General features: G+C 44.6%; 1 protein-coding gene across 13 annotated transcripts in view; it reads left to right on the top strand.

The window, feature by feature from the left end:
• Positions 1 to 22,205, top strand: part of nav2a (neuron navigator 2a) — a 310,780-nt gene that overhangs the window by 174,917 nt on the left and 113,658 nt on the right. The window contains exon 1 of one of the 13 annotated variants that reach the window (XM_082957699.1): positions 19,968 to 20,373. The exons of the other annotated variants lie outside the window; for them this stretch is intronic. Within the exon in view, the coding sequence (XP_082813825.1) occupies positions 20,323 to 20,373 (51 nt within the window). The 5' untranslated portion in view covers positions 19,968 to 20,322. Of the gene's footprint in view, positions 1 to 19,967; positions 20,374 to 22,205 lie in introns of those variants that run through there. 13 annotated transcript variants of the gene reach the window in all.

Raw genomic sequence — 22,205 nt, 5'->3', positions numbered from 1 at the left:
TCAAGATTCAGATCAGGGTGTGTGTGTGTGTGTGTGTGTGTGTGTGTGTGTGTGTGTGTGTGTGTGTGTGTGTGTGTTGTAGTTCTTTCTTTACTGCCGGGTTGTGTATTTTAGGTGGCTGGTTCTTTGCTGGGGTGACATTAGCTCAGTCTAACAGAGAGAGACATGCCACTGCTGTGACTACAGGCCATGGATCACTACACACAGGCTGCAGCTGTTATAGTATACGAGTGTTAGTCGAGTCTCCTAAAAGCGAGACATCTCTACCCAGTCCTGTCAGGGTGCTGTGTGGTGGCCCCAATCCCTATGAGACTTGTAGACTATCAGAATTCAATAGTTAATCTACCCAGGCCAACCATGGTTTCCTTCACTACAGCCTAATTACACAGACTAATTGCCTGGGAACCGCATGCTTCCTTCACCCTCATCAATTTTTACTCCCTTTTCCTCTCTCCCCCGTTGTCTTACTCTTTTCTCCTCTCCCCTCCTAGGAGAGCAGAGGCAAGAGAGTTGGGAACAGAACAGTTATATTTGGTCCCGAGATAACACAATTCTCCATGGCTGCGTGGGGTCTGGCCCTGGCCTCTCTCTGCTCTCTCTATCCCCTCCTGGGTGAATCCTATCACAGTCTCTGGAGGACAGAAAGTAACCGGGTGATAAAGAGAGAATGAGATGATAATCTCTAGAGGGTTCGGATTGCTGTGGGGTTTCCATTCTTCTAATCATTTTATATTTCTCTCGCTGTTTGCCTCCGACTCTTTCGGGCCCCCTCCTTCCCCCTCCTTCTCTCTCCCTTTCTCCTTCAATTTTCTTGGATTAATATATGTTATTTAACTTTTCTGTCCTCGTTTGCATCACTCATTTCAGAGTTCCAAACTGCCTCTGGAAGCAAGAACTGTTTGTTGGGTTTCCATGGCCGAGCAGCCGCACACAAGCCTAAGATCACCATGCGCAATGCCAACCGTCGGCTGGAGTGGTGTAAAGCTCGCCAGCACTGGACTCTGGAGCAGTGGAAATGCGTTCTCTGGAGTGAAGAATCACGCTTCACCATCACGCAGTCCAACAGACGAATTGGCGGATGCCAGAAGGCTACCTGCCCAAATGCATAGTGCCAACTGTAAAGTTCGGTGGAGGAGGAATAATGTTCTGCGGCTGTTTTTCATTGTTCGGGCTAGGCCCTTTAGTTCCAGGGAAGGGTAATCTTAACGCTACAGCATACAATGACATTCTAGACGATTCTGTGCTTCCAACTTTGTGGCAACAGTTTGAGGAAGGCCTTTTCCTGTTTCAGCATGACAATACCCCCGATCCACAAAGCGAGGTACATACAGAAATTGTTTGTTGAGTTCGGTGTGGAAGAGCTCAACTGGCTTGCACAGAGCCCTGACCTCAACCCCATTGAACACCTTTGGGATGAATTGGAACGCCAACTGCGAGCCAGGTCTAATCGCCCAACATCAGTGCCCGACCTCACTAATGCTCTTGTGGCTGAATGGAGGCAAGACCCCGCAACAATGTTCCAACATCTAGTGGAAAGCCTTCCCAGAAGAGAGGAGGCTGTTATAGCAGCAAAGGGGGATCAACTCCATATTAATGCCCATGATTTTGGAATGAGATGTTTGACAGGTGTCCGCATACCTTTGGTCATGGAGTGTAGATTGTCAACGAATGAGGGGGACATTAGCTGTAATCTGTGGGGTTATCAGGAGTATCAGTCATATACCAGGCCACATGACCCCTCACTGTCATATGTAGTTTTAAAAATATAGTCTACACATGCACTCACTGTCCCAGACAGGTTGGGTTAAATGTCTACAAGTTTCTAAAACACAGATTCACACACTCTCCTCTCTCTGAAAGTGCTCTCTGAGATCATGCATAATGCAGAGAGACGGAGAGAGACGTGGTTGACCAGACAGATGGCCATAAATATATACAGTACATAGCGTGTGTGTGCGTACCTTTACATGTGTATGTGTATCTCTCGTTAGGTCTTTATTAGGGATGTAACGATTGCCCGATAACTATCTGTCCCCGAATTAAAATGTTAAGATACAAGTGCATCGGTCCGCGGACCCCAAACCAGTCCAAATCGTAACATGCACTGGCCAGAAAATCGATTCAAATGTTTCGAGTCGCCGGTTCACTCAAATGTTTTGCTGATATTACATTCTTTCTACACTCTACCTTCCGAAAACTACCTCCCATATTTTGTGTCGAACTGCATGTCACTGTGTTGACAGTAGTGTTGCATGCCGAACAACCCCAGGCAATATCAGTAGCCTAGTCAAACTCAAATGATTCAACGGTGCGCTGTGCACAGTTTCGCTCGCTGAACAACGCGAGGTCGGGAGCCTGTTCCTAATCATGCACATCTGCACGGCACCTTCAGCATTCACATGCTAAAATGGCTTGCGTGGTATTAGGCTTTATTGGTTGAGTGACAACCGTTGTCATTTGCTAGCTTACTGTTATCTATGCGCTGTTGAAAAATTGTGTTTTACAGGAACAGGTGTTGTGCCGAAAATCTCCCCCCTGCCAGAATTGCCCCCCCCCCCCCCTTCGCGTGAACGCGCACACACTGAATTCTTCATTGCTGCGACTTGCTTGCTAGTTGAGATTTCTGATCTCCTCTCCGTTGTCAGTTTAGCCTATATTTCACAGATTTTAGTAGCATAAATCAACTCAGACAGATCCATCTCAGAGGCCCAGCTCATGAGCTCCGTCAGCAGCAGATTTTCATTTAGAACGGAACATGTTCATGCAACAAATGTTTCTGCGTCAAATCGTATCACGTCGAACCGAATCACAACGACTCGTTCTCTAATCAAACCTAACCGCACCGAATCGTTTAAAACTAAAACGTATCGTTCCCGTATCGGAGCCCATGTATCTAGATACGTATAGAATTGTCTTGAAAGGAAAAATATGCACATCCCTAGTCTTTATGAGAGAGGGAAATCACCTTTCCAGGCAAATGACTTGGCACACTGACACATTTGTTTGCAATGAACAGGACACATGCAGACTCTACTGGCCTCTAGTGGTGAGCATACGTTATGTACTACATCTCCTCTCCCTCTATTGCTTAGAAGTGAATACAGCCAGAGTGGCACAATTGCCAAACCGGCAGGAAGGAGGTAGTCAAGGCCATCAATGCTGTGTGTGTGTGTGTTTGTCACAGTCAAAGGGCGTCACTGCCACTCCTTGTCTATGGTGTATAAATGCTGCTCACTATACAAAACATTGCCTGTGTATTTAGAGAATGCCTCTGAACGAGGATGTGTGTGTGTGTGTGTGTGTGTGTGTGCATGGGGGCGAGTGGGGGATGTGTGTGTCTTCACTATGCATTCATAGCACTTCTTTACAGAGTATTTTCAGGAGCGTGTTTTCTTTGATCTCCAGGGAGCACATTTCACACACCCCCCTCCCCCCCCCCCCCCCACCTTCTCCATCTATCGTTCCTCTGCCTCTATTTCACTCCCTCCCATCTATGCCTCCTCTCCTTTCCCTCTTTCCCTCCCTCAATATCTGACTGTGCATTGTCGCTGCACCATTCATCCTTGGCTGTGGAAGTGACTGTATATAGCCTCGTTATTGTTGTCCTTACTGTGTTACTTTTATTCATACTTTTTTATTTTAGTCTACTTGGTAAATATTTTCTTCTTCTTGAAGAAGAAGTTGTTGGTTAAAGGGCTTGTAAGTAAGCATTTCACGCTAAAGTCTACACTTGTTGTATTCGGCGCATGTGACAAACACAATTTGATTTGATTTCACAGGGAGAGGAGGTTGGAAAAACTACAATGACCGTAGCATCTAGGAGCTTCTAGGATGCTGAGCACCTCAATCTGTTTATGGGGGTGACTAGGAATGAAGTCGAAGCATTGACAAGAAGTTAGAACTTACCTATAATCTTAGAAATTGTTGCATGTTGTGTTTATGTTTTTGGAGATAATGTACCTTCCTCCTTTCAGCCATACAGACATTATTGTAACTATTTTATTCCATTTCTTCATTTGTGGCATTGATCTGTGTGTCACTCTGTCACAGTTAGGGTTGGAAGTGAACCTTGCCTATTGTGGCAGCTTGTCACAGACCTTTCCAGTGGACATGTCCACACACACACACACACACACACACACACACACACACACACACACACACACACACACACACACACACACACACACACACACACACACACACACACACACACACACAATCATCTAATCAAAGTTTATTGGTACGTACACAGTTGTGCAGGTGTTATGGCAGGTGCAGCGAAATGCTTGTGCTGCTAGCTCCAGCAGTGCAGTAGAATGTCTCGCCAATACAATGCAAATGTGTATTTCTTTTTTTATCATATGAGAGGGAGAATATAAAGACTTTATGTGATGTGTATAATTTGGTATATATATATATATATTTATATATTTTTTTCATTTTATTTTCACATACACTGGATAGGTGCAATGAAATGTGTTTTAAATGGTCATCCATAGTAGTACAGCGTCCCTGGAGCAAATTAGGGTGTTATGTACAGTAGTAGGTATATTGTTGACAAAATAGTATATACAGTACCAGTCAAAGGTTTGGACACCCCTACTCATTCAAGGGTTTTTCTTAATTTTTTACTATTTTCTACATTGTAGAATAATAGTGAAGACATAAAAACGATCAAATAACACATATGGAATTATGTAGTAACCAAAAAGTGTTAAACAAATCAAAATATATTTGAGATTCTTCAAAGTAGCCACCTTTTGCCATAATGACAGCTTTGCACACTCTTGGCATTCTCTCGACCAGCTTCATGAAGTAGTCACCTGGAATGCATTTCAATTAACAGGGGTGTTAAAAGTTAATTTGTGGAATTTCTTTCCTTCTTAATGCGTTTGAGCCAATCAGTTGTGTTGTGACAAGGTAGGGGTGGAATACAGAAGATAGCCCTATTTGGTAAAAGACCAAGTCCATATTATTGCAAGAACAGCTCAATTAACAATGAGAAACGACAGTCCATCATTACTTTAAGACATGACGGTCAGTCAATCTGGAAAATTTCAAGAACTTTGAATGTTTCTTCAAGCACAGTCGCAAAAACTATGATGAAACTGGCTCTCACGAGGACCGCCACAGGAAAGGAAGACCCAGAGTTACCTCTGTTGCAGAGAATAAGTTCATTAAATAAATGCTTCACAAAGTTCAAGTAACAGACACATCTCAACATCAACTGTTCAGAGGAGACTGCGTGAATCAGGCCTTCATGGTCGAATTTCTGCAAAGAAATGACTACTAAAGGACACCGATAAGAAGGGACTTACTTGGGCCAAGAAACACGAGCAATCGACATTAGACCGGTGGAAATCTGTCCTTTCGTCTGAAGAGTCCAAATTTTAGATTTTTGGTTCCAACCGCCGTGTCTTTGTGAGACGCAGAGTAGGTGAACGGTTGATCTCCGCATGTGTGGTTCCCACCGCGAAGCATGGAGGAGGAGGTGTGATGGTGTGAGCAGGGGCGTTGCCCATGAAAGAAACCTACCGTGCCCCTAACATAGAAATCAGAATGTTTCAGATTAAAATAACGTACTGAACAATATGTGTTATTAAATGTACTAACTATAAGCTTCTGCTGCTCTATACTACAATTGTGCAGATTCTAGTTTCCACCTTCATCCTTTGCCTATATTAACAGTATTGCAAAATGTTTTGGTTCCTAATGTTAACAAAAACTGTCTGTGTCATTCTCTAAACATTTAGGGGCCCCTACCAGGCTAGGTGTAACGGGGTGAGTGACGGGTTGCCGGGAAGTCAGGCGCAGGAGAGCAGAGATGGGTGATAACAGGATAACTTTAATATACACCCTGGCCCAAAGGCACAGGCGAGGCAGCACAAAGCACAACCACGGTAACATGAACCGGATTAAACAAAACAAACAAACCTAGGTTAGGAACAAACCTAGAGCAAGCCAGCCTGTAGCGTAACACCCTACACAAAGAACAATTCCACACACAGACATGGGGGAAACAGAGGGTAATATACATTTAGTCTGATGAGGGAATGTGAACCAGGTGTGCGGGAAAACAAGACAAAACAAATGGAAAATGAAAGGTGGAGCGGCAATGGCTAGAAGACCGGTGACGTCGACCACCGAACGCCACCCGAACAAATAGAGGGACCGATTTCGGGCGGAAGTCGTGACACTAGGGCCCCATGAATCATTCATGTTCCCCCCCTTAACAATGCCCTTGGGTGTGGGGGTGCTTTTCGGGTGACACTGTCTCTGATTTATTTAGAATTCAAGGCACACTTAACCAGCATGGCTACCACAGCATTCTGCAGCGATACGCCAGTAATCCACTAAGCCCAAACCAGATGGGATATCATTTGTTTTTCAACAGGACAATGACCCAACACACCTCCAGGCTGTGTAAGGGCTATTTGACCAAGAAAGAGAGTGATTGAGTGCTGCATCAGATGACCTGGCTTCCACAATCACTCACCCTCAACCCAATTGAGGTGGTTTGGAATGAGTTGGACTGGGGAGTGCAAGAAAAGCAGCCAACAAGTGCTCAGCATATGTGGGAACTCCTTCAAGACTGTTGGAAATGCATCCCAGGTGAAGCTGGATGAGAGAATGCCAACAGTGTGCAAAGCTGTAATCAAGGCAAAGGGTGGCTACTTTGAAGAATCTCAAATCTCAAATATATTTTGATTTGTTTAACACTTTTTTGGTTACTACGTGATTCCATATGTGTTATTTCATAGTTTTGATGTCATCCCTATTATTCTACAATGTAGAAAATAGTACAAATAAGAAAAACCCTGCAATGAGTAGGTGTGTCCAATCTTTTGTCTGGTACTGTACACAGTGAGTAAACAACAGTATATGAACAGACTATGAGGTGACATGCACGTGCATGCATACACACAGACACAAGCACACACACACACACACACACACACACACACACACACACACACACACACACACACACACACACACACACACACACACACACACACACACACATACATCTGCCAGTAGTGTGATAGGGAGGTCTTATCTTAATAAGCATTTCTCCAGATAAAGGCTTTAAGTCTGTCTTTATGAAAAGCCTGGTTCTCATTAAGAGTCATAACCAAGGCTTAGGGCTTATCTATGTTAGTGTCTAAATGAAAAGCACACCGCAATGACCGCCTATTGGAGAGGGTTTCATTTCTCCCAGTATTTGCTCAAATGATCTCAAAGCAAGTATCGATTCAGGATGTAGAGGGACCTTCAGTTAAGAGAGAACGAGCTTTGCTGAGAGCGATATTAATTTCTTAACTACATTTCTTTATTATTGTCTGGGACGTCAGAAGGCTAGATATTCATCTATCTCTCCGCGTGAGATTTAGCATCGACACGGAGTTCCATTAATCAAACCATTAGATAAGAGCATGCATAATGTGTTGATAATGACTCTAGTCATTTGAATTATTGTAATTGGGTCTAATTTAATTCAAAGACTCAATTTAATTCTCAGACTTTGAACTTGGTCAGGTGCTGGGTTCAGATAGCGGCTATGTTTTTGATTGGTGGTATTTGTGAATATGTTTGATTACTGTGTGGATTCATATCTAATTAATTGACCCTAATGGAATGATATTGATTGGCCGTAGATGTTTCTCTCCTGTCCTCCCTTCCTCCTCCATACCCTCTTTACAATCAACAGACTTGGAACCCTCTTAACCTCTAGTATTGTCTCAGGGACCATTGACTTTAATGGTGCCCGTATTTTACCAGTTGTTTAGGCCTTCTAGAGATGCACAGGGCCCAGTAGGTGAGAATGAAAGGGAAGGGGGATTGGACTCTATTTCCTGCTGCATTAGATTGCTAATTTCCCCTCACAGTGGATAAACTGGCTGGAGGTCTGGCTGACTTCATTGCTTTTTACCATGACAAAGGGGAAGGAGAAGGGGAATGCATTCACATATCAAATCAAATTTTAGTTGTCACATGCGGTGTAGACCTTACAGTGAAATTATTACTTACAAGCCCTTGACCAACAATGCAGTTTTAAGAAAAATACACCGAAAAAAATATATAAGAAATAAAAGTAATAAATAATTTAAGAGCAGCAGTAAAATAACAATAGTGAGGCTATGTGCGGTACAGAGTCAATGTGCGGGGGCACTGGTTAGTCAAGGTAATTGAGGTAATACTGTATGTACATGTAGGTCGAGTTATTAAAGTGACTATGCATAGATAATAAACAGAGAGTAGGAGCAGCGTAAAAGGGGCAGGGGGGGACAATGCAAATAGTCTGGGTAGCCATTTGATTAGATGTTCAGTAGTCTTATAGCTTGGGGGTAGAAGCTGTTTAGATGCCTCTTGGACCTAGACTTGACACTCCGGTACTGCTTGCCATGCAGTAGCAGAGAGAACAGTCTATGACTAGGGTGGCTGGAGTCTTTGACAATCTTTAGGGCCTTCCGCTGACACCGCCTGGTAAAGAGGTCCTGGATTGCAGGAAGCTTGGCCCCAGTGATGTACTGGGCCGTAGGCACTACCCTCTGTACCAGGCAGTGATGCAACCAGTCAGGATGCTCTCGATGGTGCAGCTGTAGAAACTTTTGAGGATCTGAGGACCCATTTCAAATCTTCTCAGTCTCCCGAGGGGGAATAGGTTTTGTCGTGCCCTCTTCACGACTGTCTTTGTGTGCTTGGACCATGTTAATTTGTTGGTGATGTGGACACCAAGGAACTTGAAGCTCTCAACCTGCTCCACTACAGCCCTGTCGATGAGAATGGGGGTGTGCTCAGTCCTCCTTTTCCTGTAGTCCACAATCATCTCCTTTGTCTTGATCACGTTGAGGGAGAGGTTGTTGTCCTTGCACCACAAGGCCAGGTCTCTGACCTCCTCCCTATAGGCTGTCCCGTCGTTGTCGGTGATCACGCCTACCACTGTTGTGTCATTGGCAAACTTAACGATGGTGTTGGAGTCGTGCCTGGCCATGCAGTCATGAGTGAACAGGGAGTACAGGAGGGGACTGAGCACGCACCCCTGAGGGGCCCCCGGGTTGAGGATCAGCGTGGTGGATGTGTTGTTACCTACCCTTACCACCTGGGGGTGGCCCGTCAGGAAGTCCAGGATCCAGTTGCAGAGGGAGGTGTTTAGTCCCAGGGTCCTTAGCTTAGTGATGAGCTATGAGGGTCCTATGGTGTTGAACGCTGAGCTGTAGTCAATGAATAGCATTCTCACATAGGTGTTCCTTTTGTCCAGGTGTGAAAGGGCAGTGTGGAGTGCAATACAGATTGCATCATCTGTGGATCTGTTGCGGTGGTATGCAAAGTGGAGTGGGTCTAGGGTTTCTGGGATAATGGTGTTGATTTGAGCCATGACCAGCCTTTCGTAGCACTTCATGGCTACAGACGTGAGTGCTATGGGTCGGTAGTAGCCTAGTGGTTAAAGTGTTGGACTAGTAACTGAAAGGTTGCAAGATTGAATCCCTGAGCTGACAAGGTAAAAATCTGTTGTTCTGCCCCTGATCAAGGCATTTAACCCACTGTTCCTAGGCCGTCATTGAAATTAAGAATTTGTTCTTAACTGACTTGCCGAGTTATATAAAGGTAAAAAAAAAAAAATAGGCAGGTTACCTTCATTTTCTTGGGTTCAGGGACTATGGTGGTCTGCTTGAAACATGTTCGTATTACAGACTCAGGGAGAGGTTGAAAATGTCAGTGAAGGCACTTGCCAGTTGGTCAGCGCATGCTCAGAGTACACGTCCTGGTAATCCGTCTGGCCCTGCGGCCTTGTGAATGTTGACGTGTTTAAAAGTCTTACTCACATCGGCTATGGAGAGCGTGATCACACAGTCGTCTGGAACAGCTGATGCTCTCATGCATGTTTCAGTGTTACTTGCATCGATGCGAGCATAAAAGTAATGTAGCTCGTCTAGTAGGCTTGTGTTACTGGGGAGCTCGTGGCTGTGCTTCCCTTTGTAGTCTGTAATAGTTTGCAAGCCCTGCCACATCTGACGAGCGTCGGAGCCGGTGTAGTACGATTCCATCTTAGTCCTGGTTCGTCGGAGGGCATAGGGGGATTCCTTATAAGCTTCCGGGCTAGAATCCCGCTCCTTGAAAGCGGCAGCTCTACCCTTTAGCTCAGTGCGGATGTTTCCTGTAATCCATAGCCTCTGGTTGGGGGTATGACGTACAGTCACTGTGGGGACGATGTCATCGATGCACTTATTGATGAAGCCAGTGACTGATGTGGTGTACTCCTCAATGCCATCGGAAGAATCCCGGAACATATTCCAGTCTGTGCTATCAAAACAGTCCTGTAGTTTAGCATCTGCTTCATCTGACCACTTTTTTTATTGACAGTCACTGGTGCTTACTGTTTTAAATTTTGCATGTAAGCAGGAATCAGGAGGTTAGAATTATGGTCATATTTGCCAAATGGAGGGCGAGGGAGCGCTTTCTACACGTCTCTGTGTGTGGAGTAAAGGTGGTCTAGAGTTTCTTTTCCCTCTGGTTGCACATTTAACATGCTGGTAGAAATGAGGTAAAAGTGATTTAAGCTTCCCTGCTTTAAAGTCCCCGGCCACTAGGAGCGCTGCCTCTGGATGAGCGGTTTCCTGTTTGCTTATGGCCCTATACAGCTCATTGAGTGTGGTCTTAGTGCCAGCATCGGTTTGTGGTGGTAAATAGACAGCTACGAAGAATATAGATGAAAACTATCTTGTTAGATAGTGTGGTCTCCAGCTTATCATGAGATACTCTACCTCAGGCGAGCAAAACCTAGAGACTTCCTTAGATATCGTGCACCAGCTGTTGTTAACAAATATACATAGACCGCGCCCCTTGTCTTACCAGAGGCTGCTGTTCTTTCCTGCCGGTACAGTGTATAACCCTCCAGCTGTATGTTATTCATATCGTTCAGCCACGACTCGGTGAAACACAAGATATTACAGTTTTTAATGTCCTGCTGGTAGGATATACATGCTTTTAGTTTGTCCATTTTATTATCCAGCGATTGTACGTTGGCCAATAATACCGATGGCAAAGGCAGATTAGCCACTCTTTGCCGGATCCTTACAAGGCACCCATATCTCCTTCCGCAATATCTCCGTCTTTTTCTCCTGCGAATGATGGGGATGAGGGTCTTTTCGGGTGTCTGGAGTAAATCCCTCTCGTCCAACTCATTAAAGAAAGAAAAATTATTTGTCCAGTTCAAGGTGAGTAGTCGCTGTTCTGATGTCCAGAAACTATTTTCGGTCATAAGAGATGGTAGCAGCAACATTATGTACAAAATAAATTACAAACAATGCGAAAAAAACCAACAAAATAGCACGGTTTGTTAAGAGCCCATAAAATAGCAGCCATTCCCTCCGGCGCCATCTCACCATATGTTTTCCTCAGGATGTATAGTGAGCCTATAAAACAAATGGGATAGCCGTTATCTTCATAGAAGATATTGCACTTTCTCTCTGGGTAGACTGCAGATTTAGATGATATGTGTATGAATGACCATATAGACTAGTATTGTTTAATAGGTTATCCACAGTTGAATACATTTTTTTAGTAGGGCTGGGAATTGCCAGGGACCTTACAAAACGATAGTATCACGATACTTAGGTGCCGATACAAAATGTATTGCAATTCTCACGATTCTATATGTATTGCGATTTGATATTGCGATTTGATGTTCCCAACATATTGCTCACTAAATGTCCGCTGCAGACAGACAGAGCATGAGAAAATGACTTTTAATAAGTCATGGAAATAAAAGTACTTAAAACACGTTGGCTCACTATTTACAAAGAAGGTGGAGAAAAAGCTATAGGGTGAAAAATACCAGAGTTTTTGCGTAGGTACAGCTGACTAGCACAACTAACGCTACCTATAAAAAAAAATATATATATAAAAAAATTTACAAAAAAATTTAAAAAAAAATATATATATATATATATATATATATATATATATATATATATATATATAGTACCAGTCAAAAGCTTGGACACACCTACTCATTCCAAGGTTTTTCTTTATTTTTACTATTTCCTACATTGTCGAATAATAGTGAAGACATCAAAACTATGAAATAACACATGGAATCATGTGGTAACCAAAAAATGTTAAACAAATCAAAAAATATTTGAGATTCCTCAAAGTAGCCACCCTTTGCCTTGATGACAGCTTTGCACACTCTTGGCATTCTCTCAACCAGCTTCATGAGGTAGTCACCTGGAATGCATTTCAATTAACAGGGGTGCCTTGTTAAAGTAAATTTGTGGAATTTCTTTCCTTCTTAATGCATTTGAGCCAATCAGTTGTGTTGTGACAAGGTATACAGAAGATAGCCCTATTTGGTAAAAGACCAAGTCCATATTATGGCAAGAACAGCTCAAATAAGCAAAGTCAATCTGGAAAATTTTAATAACTTTGAAAATGTCTTCAAATGCAGTTGCAAAAACCATCAAGCGCTATGATGAAACTGGCTCTCATGAGGACCGCCACAGGAAAGGAAGACCCAGACTTACCTCTGCTGCAGAGGATAAGTTCATTAGAGTTACCAGCCTCAGAAATTGCAGCCCAAATAAATGCTTCACAGAGTTCAAGTAACAGACACATCTCAACATCAACTGTTCATGGTCAAATTGCTGCAAAGAAATCCACTACTGAAGGACACCAATAATAAGAAGAGACTTGCTTGGGCCAAGAAACACGAGCAATGAACATTAGACCGGTGTGTTTTTGATTCCAACCACCGTGTTTTTGTGAGTCGCAGAGTAGGTGAACAGATGATCTCCACATGTGTGGTTCCCACCGCGAAGCATGAAGGAGGAGGTGTGATGGTGTGGGGGTGCTTTACTGGTGATACTGTCAGTGATTCATTTAGAATTCAAGGCACACTTAACCAGCATGGCTACCACTGCATTCTGCAGCGATACGCCATCCCATCTGGTTTGCACTTAGTGGGACTATCATGTGTTTTTCAACAGGACAATGACCCAACACACCTCCAGGCTATGTAAGGGCTATTTGACCAAGAAGTAGAGCGATGGTGTGCTGCATCAGATGACCTGGCCTCCGACTTCAACCCAATTGAGATGGTTTGGGATGAGTTGGACTGCAGAGTGAAGGAAAAGCAGCCAACAATTGCTCAGCACATGTGGGAACTGTTGGAAAAGCATTCCAGGTGAAGCTGGTTGAGAGAATGCCAACAGTGTGCAAAGCTGTAATCAAGGCAAAGGGTGGCTACTTTGAAGAATCTCAAATATAAAAAATATTTTGATTTGTTTAACACTTTTTGGTTACTACATAAACCCATTGAATGAGTAGGTGTGTCCAAACTTTTGTCTGGTACTGTATGTAATAAATGTTTTGACAAATTGAGTCCAATTACCAACATAATTGCTTCCAAAATAATATTGCGATATGTAAATATCCATTTTTCACAAATTTGTATCCATTCTTCTGTGATTTTCATGTCTGAGCTAAAAGAGAAGAGGTTTGACTGGCTTAATTCCCCATCGAGACACAGTGAAACTCACACACATTAAAGCTCACATAGAGGGAATCCACTCTGACTAGTTTGAATAGCTTGACTAATGTGTGAACAGCAGGTGTCTAGAATGTGTGGCGAGTAGAAAAACAACGATAAAGACAAGTCGCACCGTGTGTGTATGGACTGTGTGTTTGTGTCTCGGTAGAATACAGGCGTCGCTCGCTCAGTGACTGGCTATGTCCACTGTGGAATCTTATCAGAAAAGAAAATGGGTGTAATATCAGAGGGGGTGTGTGTGAAATCTAGGATATGTGTGTCTTTTTGTCTGCTTCTCTCTGGATTTGTGTCTTTGTCTTTTTGTATTTGTGCCACAATGAAAGTCTCAGACAGGAGCCTATATTGGCATTGAATAAGCCGGCGACAGCACGCCTCTTTGCTTGCTCACTGAGTGAAGGCTAGATTGCTATCCCAGAAACCATCAGTCCAGAGCGCCACAGCCCTGCCTCCTTCTCTAATTCACACACAGACGTCACACACTGCTAATACACCATTTGATTCTCTGATACTGTTGAAGTTAGACTGTTTCATCTATTTCCGGATAAGGATCTTGGCATTTCCCCTTAGAACTAGCAGGTTATTTCTATAAAGAAGATCAATACAGAAATGTATACATGGAAAATATAATGTACTATTAAATTATTAATTGGCATGGACCTGTTTCTATCATTGTCAAAAGCGGCACAAGGGAACGGCCTCTATCTGCTTTGATATCAGATGCTTTTTTTAGAAGTGTTCATTCTGTTTTGTTTGGGTAGAGTTAGTATTCTATTCTGGGGTGGTGCCAGTCTGTTTCTGCTCTCTTGCCAACTCTTTATGGAATTGTCATGCCAAACATGACAGTGTTTGTCTTGACAGTGTGTTTGGAGTAGGCAAAAGCACAAACAAAGCACAAACAGGTCCGGGACCAGGCTATTAGTATTCCTCTGTGACAGAGTATCTAGCCTAACAGTCACAAGCAACACACCCTTTTTTTATTGTCGTTTTTATGAGCCAACACACTATTTTATAAGTAGTGTTTTGGCACGGTTATATAAAACAGACTCACTGTTGTTGAAGCTGTTGTCATCCTATATTCATATTGAATGCTGCATTACATTATATCAATGTTAACAAAGACAATATACTGTATGTATTATGCCCACAATATACCCAGAAATGTAATCTTACACAGTGCATTCGGAAAGTATTCAGACCTCTTGACGTTTTCTTAATCGTTTTTTTAATCGTTCTTTTTACCTCATAAATCTACACACAAAACCCCATAATGACAAAGAAAAAACCTGAAACTGAAATATCACATTTACATAAATATTCGGTTTACTCAGTACTTTGTTGAAGCACCTTTGGCAGCGATTACTGCCTTGAGTCTTCTTGAGTATAAAGCTACAAGCTTGGCACACCTGTATTTTGGGAGTTTCTCCAATTCTCTGCAGACCCTCTCAAGCTCTGTCAGGTTGGATTGCGAGCGTCGCTGCACAGATATTTTCAGGTCTCTCCAGAGATGTTCGATCTGGTTAAAGTCTGGGGTCTGGCTGGGCCGCTCAAAAACATTCAGAGACTTTTTCCGAAGCCACTCCTGCATTGGCTTGGCTGTGTGCTTAGGGTCGTTGTCCTGTTGGAAGGTGAACCTTTGCCCCAGGTCCTGAGAGCTCTGGAGCAGGTTTTCATCAAGGATCTCTCTGTACTTTGCTCCGTTCATATTTCCCTTGATCCTGAATAGTTTACCAGTCCCTGCTGCTGAAAAACATCCCCCCAGCATGATGCTGCCACCACCTTGCTTCAATGTAGGGATGGTATTGGCCAGGTGATGAGCTGTGCCTGGTTTCCTCCAGAAGTGACGCTTGGCATTCAGGCCAAAGATTTCAACCCTGGTTTCATCAGACCAGAGAATCTTGTTTCTCATGGTCTGAGAGTCCTTTAGGTGATTTTTGGCAAACTTCAAGCAGGCTGTCATGTGCCTTTTACTGAGGAGTCTTGCTACTCTACCATAATGGCCTGATTGGTGGAGTGCTGCAGAGATGGTTGTCTTTCTGGAAGGTTCTCCTATCTTCACAGAGGAACTCTGGAGCTCTGTCAGAGTGACCATCGGGTCACCTCTTTGACCAAGGCCCTTCTCCCCTGATTGCTCAGTTTGTCCGGGCGCCCAGCTCTAGGAAGAGTCTTGGTGGTTCTAAACTTTTTCCATTTAATAATGATGGAAGCCACTGTGTTCTTGGGGATATTCAATGCTGCATTACTTTTTTGGTACCCTTCCCCAGATCTGTGCCTCGACACAATCCTGTCTCTGAGCTCTACGGACAATTCCTTTGACCTCATGGCTTGGTTAATTCTCTGACATGCACTGTCAACTGTGTGACCTTATATAGACAGGTGTGTGCCTTTCCAAATCATGTCCAATCAATTGAATTTACCACAGGTGGACCCCAATCAAGTTGTAGAAACATCTCAAGGATGATCAATGGAAACAGGATGCACCTGAGCTCAATTTTGAGTTTCATAGCAAAGGGTCTGAATACTTATTTAAAATTTTACCCCCTTTTCTCCCCAATTTCGTGATATTCAATTGCGATCCAATTTACAATCTAGTTTCATCGCTGCAACTCCCCAACGGGCTTGGGAGAGGCGAAGGTTGAGTCATGCGTCCTCCGACCTGCTTCTTAACACCCGCCCGCCTAACTCGGAAGACTGCCACGTGTCGGAGGAAACACAGTTCAGCTGACGACTGAAGTCAGCTTGCTGGCACCCAGACCGCCACAAGGAGTCACTAGAGCGTGATGAGCCACGTAAAGCCCCCCCGGCCAAACCCTCCCCTAACCCGGACGACGCTGAGGCCAATTGTGCACCGCCCTATGGGACTCCCGGTCACAACGGGTTGTGACACAGCCTGGGATCAAACCTGGGTCTGTAGTGCTGCCTCAAGCACTGTAATGCATTGCCTTAGACTGCTGCGTCACTTGGGAGGCCCCTCTTTTCACTTTTAATCCATTTTAGAATAAGACTGTAACGTAACAAAATGTGGAAAAAGGGAAGGTGGTCTGAATACTTTCCAAATGCACTGTATTTCCAGGTATATTTGTATTTCCTGTACCTGTGCTAGAATCAGATAGAGAAGGATTAGACAGTTATGTCATACATCTCAAGATTATTCAGGAAGTATAAAGGATCATCCTCACCAATGATGTCGTTTGTGTACATGATGTCTGTGTGAACTGAACGAAATGATTGGACTCTCATGTACACTTTATGACATAACGTCAGTCTGATCCTTCCTTATCTAATTCCACTTCCTGTGTCTCAACCCTGTCTTTCTGTGTGAGGTCACATCCCCCCCCGGTCCGGGATAACCATATTAATTAGTTCTGCCCATCTGTTTCTACTGGGCTAACGTCAATTCAGAGACCTCCCTTAGATGCCCTTCTCGCCTCTTTCGCTCCTTCGCTCCTTTCCTGCGTTATTGTCACAAAGAGCACGTCAGTCAGACAAACAGGGCCATTGAACGCAGTCACTCCTGGGACCATTGGACCACGGTTAGGCTAACACAATCGGACACTATCGTCATCTAAACCGTGTGTGGTGGCGTCGATATGGAGGGTGGGGCCATGAGGTAGAGGTCACGGGTTGGTGGTGATGTCACATGACCTGCAGAGGGTAGGTCGTAAGGTCACCCTTGAATGGGATGGTGGTAGGACTGAATAACCGTTGTAGGCTGACCAAAGAGATTGACGTTTTTGGTTGTGTTTACACAGAATTCACGGCTACAGCGACGAGAGGTTTCTGGTTTGTCGCCGAAAGGTACTCAAGTTGCTGGTTTATGTTGTATGTTTTGTCCACTTTCTGAACGATTCAGATCTGATTGGTGTGTGATTGATATACCTATCTGATCCTTTCATGTCCCTTCCTCAATATGAACTGGGATGTGGATAAGTGCCCCGGATGCTGCCAATGCGTGATTATGGGAACTCTGTCCTCTGCTGTGTTAAACATTCAGCACTCAGCACCTGCTGCCTCAGGGAATGTTCTGAGCTGTTTTAATGGCTCCGATTTCTACCTGTGTGCGGATCACAATGGCGCTCGACTTGACGTCGCGAGTCGCTGTGTGTGTGTGACTCATTCACTGAGATGCTTTTAATTGCAGAGCTTTAGATCCCCACTTAGGATTTAGTTCTCATCAGGGGGGAGGCTCAGGGATTGCCTGTTTGTGAATAGAGAGAACACACACACAGGCACACACACACACACACACACACACACACACACACACACACACACACACACACACACACACACACACCAAAAGATAACAGAAACAACCCAGCACAACCACTTAGTACCAAACACCCTTTTATTTACCTCTACAGTGACAAAATGGACTCTGTTTCAGTGTTGCTATGTAGAACCTTGTTGTTTCCAGGGATTAAGTTGATGTTTATATATTTATACACATGCCCACACACACACACACACACACACACACACACACACACACACACACACACACATACACACACACACAGCAGGTGAAATCTGACCAGCCTGCTCACTGCAGCATATTTAGATGTTCTTTCATTAGCAGGGTCACAGCTGGTACCCATAGCAACCAAGGCCCAGATGGCATTCCGTGATTTGGAGTGTTCCGCCTGACTGCACCATAATGTGAACTAAACTGTGTTATAATCATACATCACATTATTATGGTAATGCAACACTGGCTTTCCTATTAGTTCTGTGAGTTAATGGAGCACAGTCTACAGAGAGAGAGAGAGAGAGAGAGCGAGAGAGAGAGAGAGAGAGAGAGAGAGAATTTGAGATGTGGTGAAAGTGTTAAAATGCATTGAATTGATAGTGGTCTATTGTTTCTTAGCATTTCTCCTCAACAGCATCAGGACCACCCCAGCCCCCCCACTCCCCACCTAACCCTCGAGAACCAGGCAGCGGGGGTCCTCCAAAACAAAGCCCTCTTCCGCAATGGGGCTAGGGCCCCATTGTCCAGGGGACACGGAGATTAATTTCCCCCTCACAGGGGTCTGAAACAAAGCACACCCTGCCATTCTCTGCTCCACCACTTAATGGGCTTTTTTTTTTAGCTCTTAAACACGTACTAAATGGCCATATCTTCTCTGCCTCTATGGCCATAGTCCACAGTCATTAAATCCACAGATGCTTATAGGAAATGGATGTGTTATAAGGTGAGTTGACAGACAGTTGTGTGTGTTGTGCTGCACGCTGGCTGGATTGTTAACTATGTAGCTACTGCAGTGGTGTGGGAGAGTGCAGTAGAATTCGATGCATTTGTGTGAGAGAGAAATAGGGAAAGTGTGCTTCTACTGTATTGAAACACCATTTGGGAGCGTGAGTTCAGTAGCTGTGTTGTTGACAGGGTTTCAAGGTCTTCGGGGCTCTTGAAAGTCTTCAGGGCTATGGTAGTGTTGTCGATGCAGCATAGCTAAAAGCATGTTTTGAAAATGTGCCGAGTCCTGGCAGTGATTGTGTATCCAGTAGTTTGGAAATTTTCGCTACGTCTTGGGCGATTCCCAAAGTTCAAATTCGGCTTGTAATTTGTGGTTAGCGGCGGCGGTGTGTGTGTAGGGGGTTGGATTGTGCTCAGATGGAGGGCATTGCGCGTGGAGCGCGCACACATGTGTACACACACACACACACACACACACACACACACACACACACACACACACACACACAAACTGTGCAGCAGTAAGCTGTGGGTGAATGGTGATCAGAGACTGGGCTGATCCGTGTTTGGTTATGGAAAATAGAACCTTTCCTCTCTTTTTTTAAAGAAAGGAGGACTGGTTAAATAAAGAACACATAGAAAACAGAGAGGGGTAGTTAGGAGGCCAATGTGGTTTGTCCTCTAACCTACCCTCCTTCACCCACTATTCACCCCCTTCTAGTATTATCATGCACCAGCATCCACCCTTTTTTTTGTGGGGGGGGGGGGGGTGATCACAGAGGGTAGGAGGTTAAGAGGTCTCTCTCCTTTCTCTCCTTTCTCTTCTCTCTCTCCTCCCCATATGACGGATGGTCCATTGAAGAGCGATAGCACAATGCCCAGCGTTGCCGAGGGCGTCTGGGGGGAGGGATGCGGGAGGTGGAGGAGGAGGGGTGGAGCGGGAGGCAGAGAAGAAGGGGGTTCCCCTCCATTGGTCCTCCTCCTTTTTCTCCCTCTCTGTGTGTGTGTTTGGTTTGGCTAGCCCTCAGACAGAGCAGTGGTACAGCGGTAGAGGTGGTGGAGCTCCTCTTGACTGAAGCATTTATTTCCCTCCTCCAGCTGCGGACCCAGAGGGGGTGGAGAGAAAGGAGGGAAGGGGGGAGGCTGTGAGCACCGGCCCCAGGCACAGTGAGACCTGCTGGGCTAGAGATAGGTGCAGGAGCAGGCTCTTTATCTGGATATATATATATATATAGTGGATTTTGTGGATCTACTGCTTTACGTATTTCTCTGGAACTTTCTTGGATCTCTCGCTCCCTCTAACTTTTTGGACCTATCTTCTTTCTTTTTTCTTTTCTCAAAATCTTCTCTCATTATTTGATCTTTCTCTCTCTACCTCTCTACTCTACGGTACCTATCTATCCTCTCTTTCTGTGGATCTCTTCTTGGTTAGTTGGCCTCCTCTGACCTCAGTCCTGTTTCTTCCTTTGGTTCTGATGGATTCTGTCTGGTCCTGGCTAGCCATTGGTCCTCCCATTCCTACCTAGGACAGGTGTGTGAGGGGGGAAGAGGAGGAGAGGGAAGAGCGAGGAGGAAGATGAATGTGCTGCTGTGTCGCTGGGAGCAGAACAACGTCACCATGAAGCTGGTAAATATGTCCAGGTCGTCCCAGGGGTCAATCTGGGCGGGCTTCTTTTTGAGGTTTTTAAAGGGTCGCAGAAGTAGTTGTGAACAGGTTTTGGGTCAGAAGGAGATCTCCTTTAGAGGATTGTACTTGCGACTGTATTTGTCAGAGATACTGTTCACTGCACTGTATGCACGCTGTACAATTCTCTCACCACCTGGCTAGATTTCTCACTCTCCTCTTGTTGTGTCCTTTCTGCGAGTAGAACACGCCCATTGTATTTCAACGCTCCAACAAAAAAAAGGACACTGCAATTGCTGTAAAAGAAAAGCTTATTGAACGACGATCCTCTCTTTTCCCTCCACTTGATTCCAGTCGTTCCACACCCCAGCACAGTTCCGTTCTGTCCCTCTGATGTTGATCTTGTGTTCGTTTCTGGTTGGAAACGCTCATCTCCTCACCCAGCCTACAGCGTTCACTGCGGCGTCAGATTGCACAGACGAGCTAATCGATGTCTGTCCGGGGGGGGGTGAAGCCATGCGTGTTTTCCCCTCACCTAGTGTTGCTGTGTTTGACCGATGCTTTGATGTCTGTATGGAAAGTCCAAACAGGCTTAGTAAGGTATTAGCCACCGGAGGTTGAAGAGTGTTGAGCGTGAGACTCTGAGAGAGCATGCGTGTGTTTTTTGGGGGGGGGGGATTATTCTTAGAAATTGACAGAGTGATAACAGTGAGACGGGCGGGCGGGCTGGGCAGACAGGCAAGTAGAAAGGCATACGGACAGACAGACATACAGACAGACAGGAGGGTTACTGCGTGACTTCTCTGTGTTTGGCGTCATACAGTGCTGACTGTATTAGTAATAGTGAACGGGATCTGGGGCCCACTGATAGACACAGTATCAGTCAGGTACAAAGAAGTCATGTGGTGTGAGCGGATGGAAAATAGATCTCTATATTCATTGAATGACATGATACCTTATGCCATATAGGAGATCTGAGTTACACTTGCTATTACGAGCTACCCACGGACTCTTCCCAGGTTAACAGACTTGAAAGGAAGAGTGGAATCTCTCTTCCCTTCTCCTTCTTCTCCTTCCTCTCCGTACTAATCCCTAGTTCTTATCTCATCTTCAGCGAGTGACTAGTCAGACACAGTCAGTAAATCAGTCAGTCATAGGTAGAGCAGGCAGGTTATTGGTAGTCTGGAGAGGAGAGATGATAAGACTGTTTAATTATGTACCACTGCCTTCACACAGCATGACTGACAGAAGACCCACAGGGTGTATGGGTCAGGCCTGTGTGTGGGTTTTTCTCTCTCTCTCTCTCTCTCTCTCTCTCTCTCTCTCTCTCTCTCTCTCTCTCTCTCTCTCTCTCTCTCTCTCTCTCTCTCTCTGAGTTTGTGTGCGTGTGCATATTTTCCCATGTGTGCGTGCATGCTCGTGTGTGTGCATATGCACGTTTGTGTGTGTGTGTGTGTGTTTATGTATTTCAGAAATGAAAATGACCTTTTATTTTTATGATGTGTAGTCAATGTCCACCACCTACTTCATCCTAATAAAGGACTATTGATTATTGACTGATATGACCTTTTCTGAACTTATTATGGACATATGGGCCACGCAACATCAATCACAATGGAAGACTTATACCAGAACACAAGCAGTATCTTATTGAAATTCTGGGGATGAGAGAGTAGGGGGGGTAGAGCGAGGGAAAGGAGCGAGGACGCTTTTAGGGATGAAAGGAAGCTTTCTCTTTCTCAAGGATAGAGTAGTAGAGATTTTGAGAAAAGTGTGTGTGCGCGTGTGCGTGCGCGTGTTTGTGTGTGTGAGAGAAAGCGAGAGAGACAAGATGG

The sequence above is a fragment of the Salmo salar genome, chromosome 11 (genome assembly GCF_965601325.2).
Source record: "Salmo salar chromosome 11, fSalSal1, whole genome shotgun sequence".
Taxonomy (NCBI): domain Eukaryota; kingdom Metazoa; phylum Chordata; class Actinopteri; order Salmoniformes; family Salmonidae; genus Salmo; species Salmo salar.
The sequence above is the reverse complement of the archived record's forward strand: the minus strand, read 5'-3'. Positions and strand labels throughout refer to the sequence as shown.